Genomic DNA, 19300 nt, shown 5'->3' on the forward strand with positions numbered 1-19300 from the left:
TATAGAAAGTTTTAAAATTGTTTTGCAATTATACATACATGGACTTGAAGGATTAGTGAGCAGCGACAGTTTACCAGAATAGTTTGGGATGTCATATTTTAGGCCCGTGGCTCACACTGTAAGGAAAAAAAATGACTTGAAAAGCTAAAGAAGTAATTATGACTACTATTTATATGTTCGTGTTAATTATTATACTTTTTTGAAAAAAATGTATTCAGATTATTTTACATATATTGTATGCACTTTGAGAGGGAAACATCTTTTTTTTACTGGCAAAATATATATAGAGCTAAAAGGCTGAAAGACGGTGGTTGAATACATAGTTTAATTAAATACTTCAATTTTATTTTTTATGTTAGGATATTTATTGACATGATATGTCAAAATTTAAAATTTAAAAATGATATTTAAATTAAAATTTATTAACATAATAGTGATGGTAAGATTTAGTTTTATTTATCTAAGAAACAAGTATTTTTAATTTGATAAAATGTATGAATACTTAAAATTTAATTTATATCCAAGTAATAATGTTTTTTAAAATAATTAATTGTAAATAAAAAATCAAATCAAATACTCTATGTAAACAAAGTTAGTTAATTTGATAAGAAATAGCTTCAAAAAATATTTTTATTTAAACGTGAAGATTTTTATTAAAAAAAAAGTGGAGATTCAAATTTATAAGATGAAAATCTATAGGATTAATATAATGTTGCATAAGGTGTCATTGCAATCGCAAGAGAATAATATATTTAGTAAAAAAAATTATGTTGTAATAATCATAGAAAAATTATAAGATGAAAATAACTTTACAAATCCGATACTCAATCAATATTTTCAATCAAAATTTACCTCTGTTAAAATCAATTGTATTTACCTAAAATTAACTTTTGCTTGCGTTAAAAATTTGCCTAATAACAATCGGAATATCGAATAGGAAAAATCAAGTTCCTGTTGAATAAACTCCCGTTTGACATGCCAAGAATCTTATCCATATGAGTTAATTCTGGCAACCCCACGTGGGTCGGCAGTGGCATATTATATTTGTTGCGAGGATAGGGTGCACAATGGGAATGCCCTATAACTTCATTATAATGACAAATAATAACATTTTTACATATTATTTTTAATGAATTATTAAATTTATGCAAAAACTTCTGCTGTGCTTTGATAATTAAGTTTCTAAGAAAATATTGCACTTTATTCAAGATATCCTTAAGTTTTTTAAAGTTCAACTAAGAATTTTTTTATTTGCTAACCATTTGTGGATTTTTTTATTGTGATGTTTATTTTATAACTTAGAACTGAAACTCATAAAGCTATAAAAGTTTTACATTAGATAAATCCTGAAGTGATGAGTTCAGCCAGAAGAGAAGGAGTTGAATTGTGAGCTTTGAATTATCCACCAATGGTTGGCAAATTCTTCTTTAGCTGGCTTCAAGTCTCTAGGTCCATATTAAGCATTATGAACAATTATCTTAATGAAGAATTTGACTAAATGTTCAAATGCTTTTGCTTATAGAAGATTGATTGGAAAATTTCTTTATTCGACAATAACTAGGCCCAGTATATCTTATGTAGTTCAACAACTTGCCCATTCTTGTGCAATGCACTTAGAGCATCTTTCCTATGCTGCAAACTAGTTTTTGGACTCGGCACGAGTTTTTTTTAAAAAAAATATTATATAAGAATTATTATAAATATAGATATTTCATAAAAGAAAATAATGCCATGATATCTCGTAGAATAAATAAGTTGGAGAACAAATCAAATTTACTAAATTAAAGAAACAAACAAAATGTGTCCAAAAACTATCTAATAGATGAACAAAAAATTAAAAAAATGATATATAAGTCTTGTATTTATTTGCTATGTTAATAAAGATATTTGTCTACGATACACGACATATTTGTTGTCTTCATGAAATCGACTCGATCACTTTCATAATCTATTTTACATTAATGCACATATCCTTAACCCATGTATTTCTCTATATAAAAAAATACAATAAAATGTGTTCAAGAGATTAGATGTACAAAGTTGAGACAACCTCTTCGTTAAACTAACTGGAAAAGAAATGTTTAAAAACATATAAGAGAAGAGTATCACAAGAAATGTCAAATTATAGGTATGTATTATAATTATTAATGTGATTCTAAATAAATTATTTATCCCCTGAATTAATTAAAAAATCTCCTACTTTCTTTTATCAAGAAAGAAAAATCCTCATGTGTTATGTTTTATATATAATCATATTAAATTATTACAAAAATAAAAAAATAAAAAAACTATAATATATTATATTATATAAAAATTAGTTAATAGAGAAGTTAATAATGTTTGTTTTAAGGTGATTTAAATAAGAATAAATAATTATTTTTCTAAATTTAATTTTTTAGTCTAATTTTTCATAGAAAAGTAAATAATTATAATTTCATTAATTTAAATTACTTTTTTATGTAATTAAATATGTATTAATTAGATCGAAGAAATTTTAATATTAATAAAAAATATTTAGTAGAAAAGTTTATCCCCATTAATTGAGTATAATTTCTTTTATTTGTTTTCATTAAAATAGTGCATCCCCATGTGTTATATTTATATATTTTATATTTTAAAAAATGTTTAAATTTTACTTCATATCTTCATTAAATTATTCATCTCCATTTTGAATAATGCAAATGATTAATAAACTATTATGAAGTAAAATTATATTTTCTTGCTTCATATTTTATCTTCCAAAAAAAGTCTAAATTTCACATCATATTTTATATATAATAATTTCTATCTTAGTAAATATATAATTGAATATAATTTTTTTATTTAATTGATAAAATAATATATAAATTATATCATTACTAAAAATAAATTCATTCCCATAAATTAAATATAAATTTTCTTACTTCATTTTAAAAAAAAATCTTCTTCACATTTTATATTTTAAATATGATTTCTATTTTTCCGACTAATAACAAAAATATATAATTTTTATCTTTAGTAAAAAAAAATTCTCCCAATAAATCAAGTATAGATTTTATTATTTACTTAAAAAAACCATCATATTTTATAATTTTTATCTTTAATAAAAAGTTCCTCCCCATAAATTAAGTGAATTTTTTTACCTTGTATTTTATATTTTATATGTAATTTCTATTTCTTTGTAAAAAGAAAAGTTTTTTTCTCATATATTAAGTATTGATATTCTTACTTGCTTTAAAAAAACATTTTTGATATATTAAATATAACTTCTACCTTTATTAAAAAAATTTCTCCCCATAAATTAAGTATAAATTTTCTTACTTTCTTTTAAAAATCATCTTTGTATTTTATATTTAATTTGTATCTTTAGTAAACAAAAATTACTTACCTTACATTAAGTATAAATTTTGTTACGTACTTTAAAAAAAATATCTTTTAAATAGTATTTAAGTTCGATCTTTAAAAAAACATAATTATCAATCAAGTTTTATTTACCTCCGGTTGAACTCCGAAATAGTCAGGATCTTTTTCCCATTATGAATAGGAAGATTAAGGCAAAAAAAAAAAGTCATCTTCATATTTTATATTTAATTTATATCTTTAGTAAAAATACTTCCCACAAATTAGGTATATTATTTTTACTTGCTTTAAAAATTCATCTTCATATTTTATATTTTATATTTTATATTTTATATATAATTTGTATCTTTAGTAAAAAGTTCTTCCATATAAATTAAGTATACATTTTCTTATTTATTTTTTAAATATCACCTTCATATTTTATATTTTGTATTTAATTTATATTTCTAATAAAAAAAGTTCATTTCCCGTAAGTTAAGTAAATATTTTTTTACTTGTCTTAAAAAAATCATCTTTATATTTTATATTTTAATATACAATTTATATCTTTAATTAAAAAAGTTTCTCCCCTATAATTGAGTATAAGTTTTAATTTCTTGTTTTAAAAATATTTTATATTTTATATGTTATTTCTATCTTTTAGGAAAAAAATTATAAGATAAATTTTAATTATAAGGTTTCTTAAGAAAATTGTTTTACAAATTTCTATTAAAAATCATTGCATTACTTAGTTTTACACCATAGCTGCATTTCAGTTCTAAATCTTTCCGCGCTAGTGCGCCTGTGTGTATTACTTGCCCCAGGTTTAGCATCGAATAGACCCCTTCCCATGATGTTATATATGCTTACTTCTATAAAAAAAAATATATAACTTCTATAATAGATCGAAGATATAACATGCAGAAAATTATCGGATACCAATGCACTTATTTTTACAATCCGTGTCTTAGTTGTAAACACAGGAAGAAAAAAAAAAGAATGATTGTGTTAAACATAGCATATATATCTTAGGCCTTAACAAACTTGTAATCACATCAGAGTAACATTCATTCAGCCTATTTCTATGATCTCCCTTTACAAAATTGAGACCATTTCTCACACTTTTAATTATAAGCTTGCTTAGAAAACCTCTTTTACAGCACTTAGCAAGACTCGACAGTGTAGAATCTATCAATTCCATATAGAAACATATCATCATGGTTTAAAGTCAGTATACCAATTGTTGTGTCAATAATCCATTATTATAATTATAGATTGCTGGAATCATTAATCAAGCTTGCAGAGAATGTATTGAAAAGCTCTTAATGAACGAAATCAATCAAATAATATAGGATGCAACCAGTCACAAGATCACATAAAGGATGCATGCAAAAAAAAAAAAAAAAATCAGCACAAATTCTCTTCCTTCTCATGATACCATAATCGGTGAGAAGGGCATGGCAAATGCATTTTTCTAATGCATAAAAGGGCTAATGTCAAATCATTGTTATCACCATCTGCTAAGGGTAAAAAAAGAGGAAAGGGGGATGTCTGCTGTATTTCTCCAAAGCTCAAACATAGAGCTACAACCCAAATAGGACAAATGAACCTTATAAATCACAAAACTTAATAACAAAATAAGTGATCATGAACAAATATATAAAATATAGCACCCCATACTACAAATTGAACACGAGTGAAAAATATGCAGCCACAGATAAAAAAGAAAGGCATGTGAACTGCAGTCTCATAATATTCATATTCAAATAACACACGATATGTAGAAAATATTTTTTTGATGGATGCTATAAATAATGGTAACTGGCCAGACAAAAAATAAATCACAATTCAACTTGAGGTAGGGGTAATTCTGTTTTGAGGAAGCACAAAATACATCTACCATAGTGAAGGGTTCTCAAGGATCCAAAATAAGTAGCTGTTGTTGAGGCAACCGAAGGGAACTCTACTGTTGTTGTTGTAGCTGTGGCTGCATTCCATGAACTTTTTGCTGACTCTGTTGTACATTATTCTTGGAGTCATCTTTAGCCACATCCAATAACGGTGCAAAATTACTGTGAGAAAAGAGCAGAAAATGTTAAAATGCATCCGCTGCATGTTTAAGATGTCCTGATTTAAATGCTAAATATAAATCAGGGTAACATTGTTGCCTAAAAAATCCTTACATCACAAGAAATCTATGCACCAAAAAGTTCACAGCACCACAATTTGTCATCATATATCCATCTTCCTCCCCCATGCAGATTTCTATTTCTTGAATGTTTATAAACAAAGTAATACTGTAGTGTAAGAGCAATCGCTATGAACATGAACATATTAATGCAGAGTAAGATTAACATATTTATCCATGCTAAAAACATTTAATAATAAAACTAAACACAAGCAAAGTGCTTAAACTCACCTAAACCCTACTGTTTTCAGCAACATCTTCAGAAGCTCAATGGCCGAGCACTGTTTCTTGTAACTATCAGCAAGCACTCTCAAATTTGTTCATATTTTACATATCCGTTCACTCAACACTTCAGAGAAGTCGTCAACTGAACCTTCGATCGCACCTTCAAACCCCACGTCCAACAAAATTCAAAGATTAAAGTTGGGCATTCAGGTAAATTCCTCCCATTAGAAGTATTGATAGCTTTCACTTGAGATCCAATTACTCTAACCTTGATTGCTTGACACCTAACCCACATAAGTAGAAACTCATCCATTTGGTTAGTCCAACGATTTCCCCAAAAGTGGTATGGTTTGTAAAAGGTGGTTCTGTGTCAAATGGCTTGGAGCTGACACGAGTAAAAACAGCCTCTAAAGATGAGTTCCATTATTATAATTTTAGATTCCATCTTCAAACCATTTTGGTTTTGCAAACTCATACTAAGCCCTATCTTGATTTCTAGAAGTTAGTTACCCGTTTGTGTTCCATGGAAACTTATTAGTAGAACTAGTTTCTGGAAAGTCAATAAGTAGAGATAGAACATAATCAAGATCATATTTAGATGTTAAATATGGGTCCATTGGTACACTTATTACATGGATGGATCTTATTCAAAGACTTACAATTATCTTTTGTTGAACTAGTCCCAATTAATTAATTGCTGACATTTAATTGATCACCCATTTACTTGGCACATAACCCCACCTTATTGATTCTTACTAAATTAAACCCTTGTATTCTATTCCACTTCATTCATGTATTTTCAACTTAGGACTACATGATATGCATAGCGGAAGGAGAATTATCCAATAATTCACCAGTTAGTTAATCTGATCATTTATTTACGCTGTTATTGTATTAAAAGGACAACGATAGCTCAAATTTAAAGGATAAAAAATTAAAATAAATATTTTAATATATAATTTGTCTCTTATTTATTTTATATATATATATATATATTATTTTTTTCTTTCTTCTTAACAAAGGCATGCGTAGAAAATAATAATTAATATTTTAGCTTATGTATTGCATAAAATAAATATTTATGTTATGTAACTATAATTTATAATAAATAAATATTTTTAATCATATAAATTATATTTTTTATTTTTAATAAAAAAATATGGTGTTATGTTGTTATTTTTAACTATTGATAATTTAACAAAAATATATTCAAATTCAAGTTAAAACTTAAGATATTAAAAATGATAGTTTAAAAAAGATAAAAAAAATTATGCTAAACCGTTTTGTTGATATTAAAATTATAAGCTGGTACATTAGATGTATGTTAGAAACGAATTTTAATTTTGATGATAAAGTATATATATTTAAAATTAATTTCTAATATTCAATTATACTATTACTTTATTAAATCATTCCGTTGATGTTAAAGACATAAGAAGGATATAACAAATACATATTAAGAGGATAAAGTTTACCACTTCATGAGAAGAATATATTTAAATGAGAATATATGAATGTGAAAAAGAATGGTGAGAGTAAAGATTTAAAGAAGTCTATAGTCTTACAACTTTATACAGGAAATAATTTTTTTTATATATATATATATATGTCTATCATTATCGATCATCTATGTATCATTACAGTCCTTTAAATTGGTACAATCTCCAATATATGTAAAGAAAAGATCAATAGATCATATATATTAAACCTTTCTTTCCCCTACCAATAATATACTAACCTGTACAACAAGTCTTTCATTTCCCTTTTGGTCATGAAGTGGGAAAGCAAATAAGCGAATATGGACAAGGCTTGGGTCGTAATTGGGGATGGTGGTAGATATCAGACAACATCAGATAATTAATAATGAATCATAACTTTGGTTTTCTTTAAGCGTCTCATCGCACTGGCGCAAATAACACAGCAACATAGATCTTAAAAAAAAAAAAAAAAACCACTGCAACCTACACCTTATAGCTCGAAGCCTTGAGCAGTCACTTTCAGACACACTAGAACGACCATGATTCGCTTGAGTGTCACAGTGTGTTCTTTTGCTTCAGAGAATGTGCAGTTCTGATAACACCACTGCTTGTGAGCTGTGACCACTAGAAACACGACCAGGTTTCAAGCTATATTCACAAAATGGACCGTTTTTGTTTATTGCTAGTACACCACTACTGCACCAGTTTTTCTCATGCTATAATATTATTCTTATCAGAGCGCGTGGGAGAGAAAAATAAGAGTACAGTGTTCTTGATAAAGGACGTAGTAAAAGCTGTTTTTCACGGTTGGCATTCATGCCCCCGAAATAATTTGGTCCTTGTTTGAAAGTAAACGTCGAGGAACATGAGACTTGTTCTTTCGAACTCTCCAAAGTTTTTCCAAAATGTTTCAAGAAATATGAGACTTTAAAAAAAATAAGAGTACACCTTGTTCGATCTTTTTTTGTCTTGACATTCATAAATAATTAGTCCTAGTAGGCTAATACAAAAAGGATAATACTCCATGAACATGTTCTGTGGACACCTCTTTTAATTTGGTGTATATACTAATGAGAGGGCAGAGGAGATAAATAATTGATATGATTAATAACATAATTAATAAAAGATAAATAAGGAGTATTAATAAGATGTTGGAATTATTTAGGTGTATATCCAAAAATTAACACTCTAATACTCATGTTCACCTCATTTTTGAAGAAAAAAATATTAAGTGGTCTCAAACAAAGCGTGTATCTATGGTTTCAGCTAATTGATCATTTGATCTCTATGTAACACATTACATGTTTAAATTTTTGAATTTACTAGAAAGATTTGAGATAATCCTATCTAGACTTCCATTTTTAAGATTCTCTTTTTACAATTAATATTCGAATTAGAGTATTTTATTCCACGAATTAATTAGCTTTGATGTGCACTCGACTAACACCTAATCCCGAAGAGCACTAATTATAAGTTATGGAATCATGCTTCTGTTAATCACGTACGTTAGTGTTTTTGAAAGTCATTTTTATGTTTTGTTAGTGATCGACTACTGTAACACGGTAATTAACAAGTACAAACTAATGTGTGACCAACAAAAAACAAATCAAATAAAATAAAAGTAGAGGATTAAGGTGATGGAGAGAAGCATATGTATATGATTACGCGTGTCAAGCTTAGGGTGCTAAGTTTTACTCCTAAAAATAAAATAAAAAATATATTTGCAAAATACATAATATACATAATAAGTTAGTAAAAGAAAAGGGGATTTACAATATACACACTCATTACAAAACGACGACATATCTGGATTGGGGTTCGAAATGTAGAATGAGTCACAGCAGGTGAGGTAGCTAGGGGAAGCAGTGTCTTGTCACAGCAGCTTGTTACTGTGAAGCATGGGATGTCTGGCAAACACAGGAAGGATGTTAATTGGAGTGAGAAAGACAGTATATGGACAAAATTTGCACACACACACACTAGAGCAGGAGAGGGGGCATGGGGTAATCATTCCATAGTACAATTGGAGATGATTGATATTTATTATATTTGTGTTCCTCTTCCTCGTCATCCTAAATCATTGTTCCTTAATTTTGCAGCTCACCAAAAATAAAAATTAATATAGTATTATTTTCATTCATCAAAAAATATAGTATTGTTTTCCTAGGATAATATACATGATGATTAGTATTAATTATTATTTCAAGGAACAACGAATGAGATTTCAAAAAGTAAACACTATCAAAGATCCCAATGCAATATGACCTATCTACATATATGAAGTGAATAACTTCAAACTTATTTCTAATTATTTTCTAATGTAATCTCATTTTTAAATATTAATATCATTCCTAAATTATATAAATGTGTCACCCGATAAGAGATCTAATTAATTAAATACGATGTAAGAGTGTTATAAATTATCTGTATTTAATTTTGACGGATAAAAAAAATATAAATATGTTACTCATTAATTTTTTTTTATTGTAGTTGATCATGAAACAAATTTATTTAAATATGCTAGTTTTTTTTAATCTAATTTTACGATAAAGTATCTATATATATTAAATAAAAAGATATCTTTATATACATATAATATTATAAAATTAGGTAAAAATAAAAATTAACATATACCTTTATATTTGTAGTTGTACAATATGAGTTAAAAAGAAAAAAAGTTAGCCGAGGTATAGATTAATAGGGGGTAATTTTGAATGTAATAATGGCAACCTATAAGCAGAGACAAAAAGAAATGATTCATGTTTGCCACCCCTATGCCTTTTCCCCAGCTTACTTAGGGCTCAAATCAAAAAAGAAAAAGCATCGTCATTTAAATCAATATCATTAATAAACCGAGGGATTTTGCTGTAGATGATGCAATATATTATTCTCATGGCACGCATTCACTCTGACATCATCAGCACGTAAGCCTAACGCCAGCAAAAACCATTTCACATTATATGCTCGTAATTTTCTTCTTATTATCCTCCTGAATTTGTTTCTAGTTATATAATAATGAAAATAATTCAAGTTTTTAATTAGAGGGAAATTATGTTTTAGACTATTTTTGCTTCACAACAATGATATTCGGAGTATAATAGAAACAGGTAAATAATTTATCTACTAAAATGACATCATTGTAATCTATTTCCCTAAATCAACTTATATTATTTCTTTTGTTAAGGAATGATATCACTGATGACTGAATGTACTTTTTAAGTTGCTTAGCATAGCTATAGGTATGTAATAATGCATAAATCAAGTAGGTGCTAATATACATTTCATTGTGAATGCAAAGTTTAATCCTTGAGAGTTTTTTAAGTTTAAAATTATAATTAGTCGATAAGAGCTTGTTTTATATACGCCAGCAACCTTTCCTATTTTATGTTTGTTTTCCCAGTACTTACTTAGGATTTATTACTTGTTTGGTAAGATTATTACCATCGCCTAATTAATTAATAACAAGCAAAAAATATACATACTGATGAAAAGATATTAGCTGTTTTTTTATGGGCAAGATATTAACTGTTAATTTTACTTTCTTTTCTTTTCCATGTTATATAGGTGTAAAGCCACCTGATTAATAACAATAAAAATATAGGATTTATTTCCCTTGCACTCTCATTTCTCAAGTGATTGACTCTTTATATATTAATGAGATGTAGATTATAAACTTCACTCCAAAATTAGAGATAATTAAGGTAAATAATGATTCAAGCGTAGCCCAAGAAAATCCAAACAATCACATGAACAAAAATCACCAGCTGGATACCATAGCTTACAAACACACGAAAATTTCGTTTTCGAAAATAAGATTCCTAGCTAATTGGATTTTTCATATAGCTGCTAACTTAAAATAAATATCTAATCCAAGACCAAAATCCACATTATATAAATTATGTGATTCCATCCTTCCTATCCAAACTTTTATATCGGTCAAAGTTGTGACTTTGAGATTTAAGAGTAGATAATTACATTGTATAAATCTAACTCATTATACGTCTTCTTTAGTTTTCACATTTATCTTGAGATAATTTTTGTGCCAATAGATTTGTATCTCATGATGTTACACTAATGTTTTGGTTTTGTGAGATTTTCTTTCATCTTTTTATTTAGAAAGATTTTTTTAGAAATAGATATCAAATTTCTTGTTTTAAATTCACATAATTATATGTAGATTTTGGTTGTTTGCCCTCCATCATCTTTGTTTTTTTTTGTTTTTTTATCTTTAATATAGTGAAGTATATTATTTTGGCTTGTTGATGAGTTTGATATCAATCTAGCTAAGATTGTCTTCTTGAATTTGTCGTAGCATAATTCTGAATTTTGATTAAAAAAAGAGCAAAAATTACTAGCATGCGAAAAATGACGGCATGTATATATTATATACACGATTTTTTTTTTTGGTGAAATATGATTTCTCTGATAACTCTTTTTACTTAATTAAGTAGATCTAGCATAAATACTAAATAGTAACATTTAAGGACTCCTTCGATGCCAATTTATTGTTCATGGATTTTATCATCCTCTTTAATTTATATATATATATATATATATATATATATATATATATATATCTATATATATATATATATATATATATATATATATATTATATTATATTATCCTCATTTAACTAGCTATGGGAATTCTTATTCAGAAATTACTATTTATTGCATTTAAAAAAATACTTATTTTTTTATAACTTCTGAAAAGGAATTTTTAAAAAAAAACTATTATTTTGTTTAAAAACTCATTCCAAACAAAAACACTTATTTCATTAGTTAATTTCTACAAATGAAGTTCATCATTCTGTGCTTGGTTAAACAACAATATGAAGTACAAAGAAAACATAATTATTGAATTATGGCAAAATTCTCAAATGGGTAGATAAAGTGATAAACTACACGCTTTCAATGGCCAGATTGGTCCACAAATTTTTAGGCATGGCAAATATAAAGCTAATCATGATTGTCACACTAAATTAATTCAAGATATATGATAACAACATTATAAGTTTGGTTTGGAATTTGAGAAAAAAGTTTGGTGTTGTGGGGTTAGTTCGAGTTTTAGAAAGTTAAAAGAGCAAAAGGGGTATGAGAAAGGTTAGAGGCTTTTTTAGCCACATAAAGTCAAATAAGCAATCACCGATCATAATGATACTTCACCGCCGGTGCAGAGATGGGTGTGATAGAATATAGATAATGCATCCAATATTCATCATCACTGTCCTCCGATATTTTTTTCTTTTAATGTAAACAGTGCCCCGAAAAATAATAATGTTTATAAAAAAATGATCCAAAAGAAACTGTAGAAAGTGAAAGATATATGGATCACCGGCTCGATCTCTTTTTACTCATTTTCTTAGATACTTTATGGTGAATTGATGAATCTAATGATCGATAATTTTCATTTATATTTGATTATAGCTAGGTATCTATTTCTATTATTGTGCACTCAACAGGTTTCACTTTTGCCAATATTATAATTATTATCTACAATAACGGGGGTGTTGCATGGAAGTTTCATAGACATTTTTGAAGGCAAAGATATCAATCAACTTCTCTGTTGAGCCATTTGTCGTGTAATGTTGACCTCCATCTTACAGTGAAATCCCACTAACCACCAAGGACATGGAATTTCCAAGCTTTTTAGGCAAATAGTACATCACTATTTTCAGCAAACTGCCAACTCGTTTGAATTGTTATCGAAAGTCTTTCTTACCTTAACTTTTAGCATATTTCTCGTATCTTTTTCAACATTTTCTTCTAGTTAGTCCTCGCTCCACATTTATTTATCATAATATTTATATTATATTTTATGATTTTATAAGTGTAAAATATTCATATCAACTTTGTTGACGTATAATTATTATTTTTTTGGTAAAAAATTTGATCAAGAATCTTCAATACAGTTTTTTTTCCTGATCACACTTTTGTGTGTCCATAAAATTTAAACTTGAATTCGAGATATTTAATTTAATTTAAATTAATTTCATTCGAATCAAATAATATTGATGATACACATGTCCTTATAATTAGTTATTTCACCCTCCACAGTTCACATGTTGGAATATATACGATAGATGACAAAGATATTTTAGAAATTAACAAATCATTAAGAAAGAAAAAGAGAGGCAAAGGAAAAAAAAAGGGAAAGTTGGTTTTGCAACGTTATAAGTTTATGCTTTCCATTAGGGTCTCACCCCCCAAGGTTTGAGAGAAACCACCTATTTCAATTTTCACCAAACCTCTTCCTCTAGAAACATCATCAACCTCTATATAAAGATAATTGGAAGAGAGAAGGGAGAAGGAGAAAGGGAAAAGATCATAAGAAGTGATGTCAACAACTTCCCATCCCATTGTTCACCACAGCTTATTCGATGAGCAGGACCAGATACCTACACAGATGGGTTTCTTTTCCTTTCCAACAAACCTTACTTTCCCTCCTTTGGGCTGCCATCAATCCTCTTTGAAAGCCTTTAGTTCCATAGCACCTTCTTCACTTGCTATATCTCAACAAGATTCTGCATCAAATCTAACAGCAGAAACCCTATTCTCAACCACTGCTCAAAAGTCAAGAGAAGACCTCACTTCTAGCTTTGGAGGAGGTCAATTCCTATCCTTGCATAGATCAAGTGTAAATCCATGGTGAGACAATTATACCACTTTAAAAAATTCTCATATATATATATATATATATATATATATATATATATATATATATATATATATATATATATATATATATATATATATATAGAATTGAGTAAATTAATTAACCATCACATATAAAAAATTATTATATAGCTAGTTCTGAATTGCTACATGTTTTTGATCGATCCTGATCAATTTTTATCGTAATATGTAGTCGAATTTTTAATTTTAAAAAATATTAATACTTAATTACATGTCTGGGAAAGATTATAATTAAGGCCATGAGTGATGATATAGGGTCATGTAACAATTTTTCTGCATAGAAACATATATTCTCTATAGCTAAAGAGAGTTGGGATTCCATTCATTATCAATGAATTTAGGGCATTGGGAGAAGTGGCTGAATGCTTCAGCAGTAAAAGAAGTGGATTTGATGATCATCATTTCCGAATTTCAGCCATGAAGATGAAGAAAATCAAGGCAAGAAGGAAGGTGAGAGAGCCTAGGTTTTGCTTCAAGACCATGAGCGATGTGGATGTATTGGACGATGGCTACAAGTGGAGGAAGTACGGACAGAAAGTTGTGAAGAACACGCAGCACCCCAGGTATATATGATCTTTAATTTAAAGCTTCTCTCTTTTTGTTTTTGCTTTAATTTAGAAATTGATTAAAGAATATTAAATTGATCAAACCTTTGATGATGATCGATTGTATCCCAATACTTGCAGCATATATTCTCTCTCCAATCTCGCCCCCTCTCTTTCATTATTGTTTTCATTGTTTTTATCATAATTACATAACTAGCTAGCTTTGCTACAGGTTTCGGCAAGATCTTAATTTTTCTGAATATTGTGGGGATGCCTACAATAATTAAAGATATGTATAAAAGCAAAAGTTCACTTTATATATATAAAACATATATAACTTTGTTAATTATGACCCTCAAACGTTATAGTATATGTAAATGTACGTGTCTACGAGAACTTTTTCCTTTTTTTTTTTTTTTGACGATGAAGATACCGGATTAAGATTGATGAAAAGCAGAATTTACATCAGCAAGGAGGAGTAGATCATGATACATTGATACTTTCTCACAAACCCATTAAAGCACTTATGTGTCTTATGGATACATTAAAAAAAAATACAAAATGGCCTTTATAGTACCTTCATTAATTGTGGTATTGATAGCTCTTACGTATTGATGATTCCAATTTTAGCATGAAGATATTTTGTTATTAATAGTCACTAATATACTACAACCGTACTATGGGTATGGAGGTTAAATATTTCATCAGTAGGCATAAAAATCATTCTCTTGAACAATTGCAAGCATTATCATCAAGTTAATTATCTTATTGTGTTTTGGCCTACATTAATATTGCATGTAGAAGCTATTACCGTTGCACACAAGATAATTGTCGTGTAAAGAAACGCGTGGAACGCTTAGCCGAGGATCCAAGGATGGTGATAACCACATATGAAGGGAGACATGTTCACTCTCCATCAAATGATCTCGAAGACTCTCAAACTCCATCTCAACTTGATAGCTTCTTATTATGGTAGAGACTACACCAACATATATAATATTCATGTAAAATATGTATATGTTCCTGAGGGTGTGCTTTGTTGAGATGAAAACTGAATAAGTATATATAGAGGAAGGAGTCAATGTATTTATAAAATGCATGATATATATTCTCCATCCACTATGTATTCCCGCGTTTTCATCACTTCCAAGCACACCATGAGAGTGTCTTTGATTTTTCTAGTTATATATATACCACGCATTTGGTTTGTGTCTTGGTGTACGGATTAAAACTAATTAAGAAACTAGTGGCATTTGTACGTTGCCCTAGTTTTATATATTGGTTAGTCTTTGTTAGCATAAACACTTTGTAATTGAAATAGAATTGTTGGTATTTTTTTTTTGGGTGAATTGGAATATAATATCTTTGTCAAGAGTTAACAAGTAATCACTTAAAGCAAAATTCATTTAAAAACTAGCCTCTTCCGATAAATGGTCTACACTAATGTATTATCATTATATTGTTGGCTTAAACTAAATGAATCGCTTGTATAATGATTGTGGGTTTACACTAAATGTATTATACTAATACTAATACTAATAATATGAATGATAATACATATAATTTTTTATACTAACAAAATTATTTATTAATATAACATTGCATCATACTATTAACATTATTAACACATAAAACTCACTAGTTTAATTACATTAGCAATTCAGATTCTGTTAGAAAAACGTCTATACTTTTTATATTTTTTGTTAAGAAATGTATGAGTATTCAATCTATTGACTACAAAAACCGTTTACAAAAACAAGAATGCTACCAAGATTATCTTACATTTATATAGTATGCTAGGTATAAATGTAAGAGCGTGCATGCTGTTAACATTTCTGCTACATTTATACCTTACTTACCTACTAAAACCAAGGAAATCCAACGTCATAGTAACCCATTGATCGTCTGTCTTCAACCTAGGCTAAAACGGTTTGCTTATTGCAATACCATGTTTGGGTCTCATATTCGAGACATGACGACAAAACCTTCAAAACGAAACCAACAATACATAGTAACCCATTGATCTTCAACTACTTATGAATATTGTTTTCCTCCCACCCAACAAATGCTCAAAATAATATGCTAACTAGCCAAGCTCAACTGCAACATATAAAATGAACCCGAGTAGTGATACATGAACATTTTTATATTATAAACATCTTATAACACTTATCTTTCTTTCTATTTTTTTTCTTTTTATCATGCCTATATTTTTTTTCTTTATCTCTTTAGTTATTAAATAACACATGGATGTTCATTAATCATTTTCCAAGAAAACCCCCTCACCCAAAATTATAATTAACATGTGCGAGGTAGCTTACCAGTGATAATAACATTTTATATGATATTTGTTTGAAAATAGTTTGCTCTAATTAATGTGAAAATTTAAATTAATTTTTAAAATATTATAATTACCCCTGAAAAGAAAACAAGGAATTTTTTTTTTAATATTTTAGTTACTATCTATGTATTAAAAAGCTGAAGTGATATCAAGGCATTATGTGTGCACTTAGATACAAATAGCTTTATATATATATATATATATGATATGACTCATTCTTATGTGAAAATATAAGAATAATTAATAATAATCACTAAATCATGATTAAAAATAATTAATGATTGAGATTAAAATATATTCTGTTGTCAATAAAACCATATTAAATTGACTCTCACATAATCCCTTCAAATTGATAACGAAGGTGGTGTTTGAACATATTTTGATTAATGAGATTATAAAATGGAGATTATATTCAAATATAACACTAATTGCATAATAATTTGGCATAATTCATATAGATCGATATCATTGTTTTAAACAAAACGCAATATCCTTGCTACAAAGAAAAACAAAAATCACTTTATTCATATTGATTTACACAAAATATGATAGCAACAAAGCAATAGAGAGCAGTAAGTTGACTCTCACATATTGGTTCCCTCAATAGCTTTGAGAACTAAACTTCTCTCAAGCTGTAACGAAAATAAAATCACTGTAAGAACATAATAAATATTATACAATGAACTAATTAAAAGTGAAAGACTAAGAAGACAAATGTACATAGTAACCAAAACACTAGAAGAACCACAAACCAGAAGGGAATATGAAAATATTAATAAATATTAACACTATAATTACTTTGCATTATCAGTTGAAATTAAAAACAGTTATATGTGCTAATACTAACATTTTACATATGCAAAAAAACTTTTGATTAGTCTCGTCTCCTCCTCAATTTAAACAAGTTAATTATTTGTTCATTCTCTAATAAACTTATTTAAATAAAATTAATAACACACCTCAAACAACCCTTAAGTAGTGTCAGTCTAATCTTGTAGATTTAGCTGTAATGTTCTCGTGACGACAATGTATTTTAATGTAATATAATCAAACTTATATTGGCAAGGAACAAATATGTGCATATTATTCATCAGTTACTATTAACTGAAAAAATATGTATAAAATAATTACCTTAAGGCAAACATGAAGTTGTTCTTCTAGAGCGGAAAATTCACGTTGAACTCGTTTCAGCGCCTCCGAACATCTACAAAGAGATTTTTGTTTTTAGTGTTTAATGGAATTTTTTTTTATTGAAAATGTGCTATTAAATATAGGGTTTAAATTGATCTAATAAATAGGTTTAGGTGTTCATTACTTTTCTTTAGAGGCCCCATCAATAGTGCGTTCAAAGTCAGTGAGTGCTCTTGCCATTCTACATGCCCCAAAACTGAGATATGCAAATAAATAATAGTTATAAATGAGAATTTTTATATCTCATTTTATTTTATTTTTTTTACATAAATTGATTAAATGTTCAAAATAATACATCTTGATCAATAATTAGAGAGTATGCTGGAAGTTGTCCTATGATTATAACCTCAAAAAGTCAAAAGAGATTAATTAAAATCCGAAAACAATAAAACTCGTTAAGCAATATAGGATTTCCAAACAAAAGTGCAAAAGTACTAACATTAAACTAAACAAGCTTGAAGGAAATATGAATGAGAATTAAATCTAGTTCTACATATATATTTAGAACTAGATTTAATTTACTCGTTTTACTTTATCTAACTTTAATGACAAAGATCATTTTGATTAGATTTGAATTGTGTGTGTATATGTTTGCGAAAAAATAATCCAAGAATATAATGTAGATTTTGTAAAAGTGTGTATGCGCCTGTCCGGTACGACTCTATGTAATGTTATCAAAAGTTAAATTAATAGAAAATATTACAACATATATATTAGATATCTGGCATACGTACCGTTGCAGTGTTGCATTACTCAAAACCTTGATGCAAATATTAAAACAATTACCTTGAAGAACTTCCTTTAACTTTATAAACATATTCTTTCATAAGTTTGTAGTTCGAAGTTTGATCATTCCTACATTAAAGAAAAAAGAAAAAAATATCAAATTTAACACTAATGAATGATCATATTATAATAGGACAAGATTTATATATTCAATTTATAGACATTTTTTGAATTGTTTTTCAATAAAACACAAACATGTGTGTATACATATTGTTGTAATTTTGTTTAAATTGAAAACAGCACAAAAAATAGCTACAAAACAATACTTAAATTTTCTTAATAAAAATATCATATTATGTATGAACGAGGAAATTAAAATTACATTATTATTGAATATGGGTATTTGGATTTGGTTACTAGAAGAGCTAATGTTAAACATAAAAAAGTAAAAAAGAAATAAAAGTTGAACTCACTAGAATTGGTTTAGTGGTGGGAAGATTTGGGTTGCTTGTATATGGAATCTTTGATTCAAACTCTAGTACCATCATTGTAAAAAAGAGTAATTTTTTAAATATATTAAGAAATAAAGA

At 27.6% G+C, this 19300-nt stretch overlaps 1 protein-coding gene and 1 long non-coding RNA gene across 3 annotated transcripts; one reads left to right on the plus strand and one right to left on the minus strand.

The window, feature by feature from the left end:
* Window positions 1-5053: 5053 nt before the first annotated feature.
* LOC114422859 lies at window positions 5054-6130 on the minus strand. The gene is made up of 2 exons (XR_003668753.1): window positions 5738-6130; window positions 5054-5390 (listed from the first exon to the last, which is right to left on the minus strand). It is a non-coding gene; the product is annotated as an uncharacterized LOC114422859 (long non-coding RNA).
* Window positions 6131-13361: 7231 nt separating this feature from the next.
* Window positions 13362-15801, plus strand: LOC114423817 (probable WRKY transcription factor 13). 2 transcript variants are annotated; one of them, XM_028390716.1, is made up of 3 exons: window positions 13362-13859; window positions 14249-14470; window positions 15257-15801. In XM_028390716.1, exons 1-3 carry the CDS (start codon window positions 13549-13551, stop codon window positions 15426-15428), a joined length of 705 nt encoding a protein of 234 aa, XP_028246517.1. In that variant the 5' UTR covers window positions 13362-13548; the 3' UTR covers window positions 15429-15801. The 2 variants fall into 2 exon arrangements, with proteins under 2 accessions (XP_028246517.1, XP_028246516.1); XM_028390715.1 differs by having other exon boundaries at window positions 13371-13859; window positions 15254-15801.
* The last annotated feature ends 3499 nt before the right edge of the window (window positions 15802-19300 follow it).

The sequence above is a fragment of the Glycine soja genome, chromosome 8 (genome assembly GCF_004193775.1).
Source record: "Glycine soja cultivar W05 chromosome 8, ASM419377v2, whole genome shotgun sequence".
NCBI lineage: Eukaryota > Viridiplantae > Streptophyta > Magnoliopsida > Fabales > Fabaceae > Glycine > Glycine soja.

Excerpts from the sequence above, each read along its gene's own strand:
- LOC114423817 (XM_028390715.1), top strand. The coding sequence starts at position 13,549 with ATGTCAACAACTTCCCATCCCATTGTTCACCACAGCTTATTCGATGAG. Across the intron at positions 13,860-14,248 it reads AGATCAAGTGTAAATCCATG|GGCATTGGGAGAAGTGGCTG; the intron begins GTGAGACAATTA and ends CAATGAATTTAG. Across the intron at positions 14,471-15,253 it reads AAGAACACGCAGCACCCCAG|AAGCTATTACCGTTGCACAC; the intron begins GTATATATGATC and ends TATTGCATGTAG.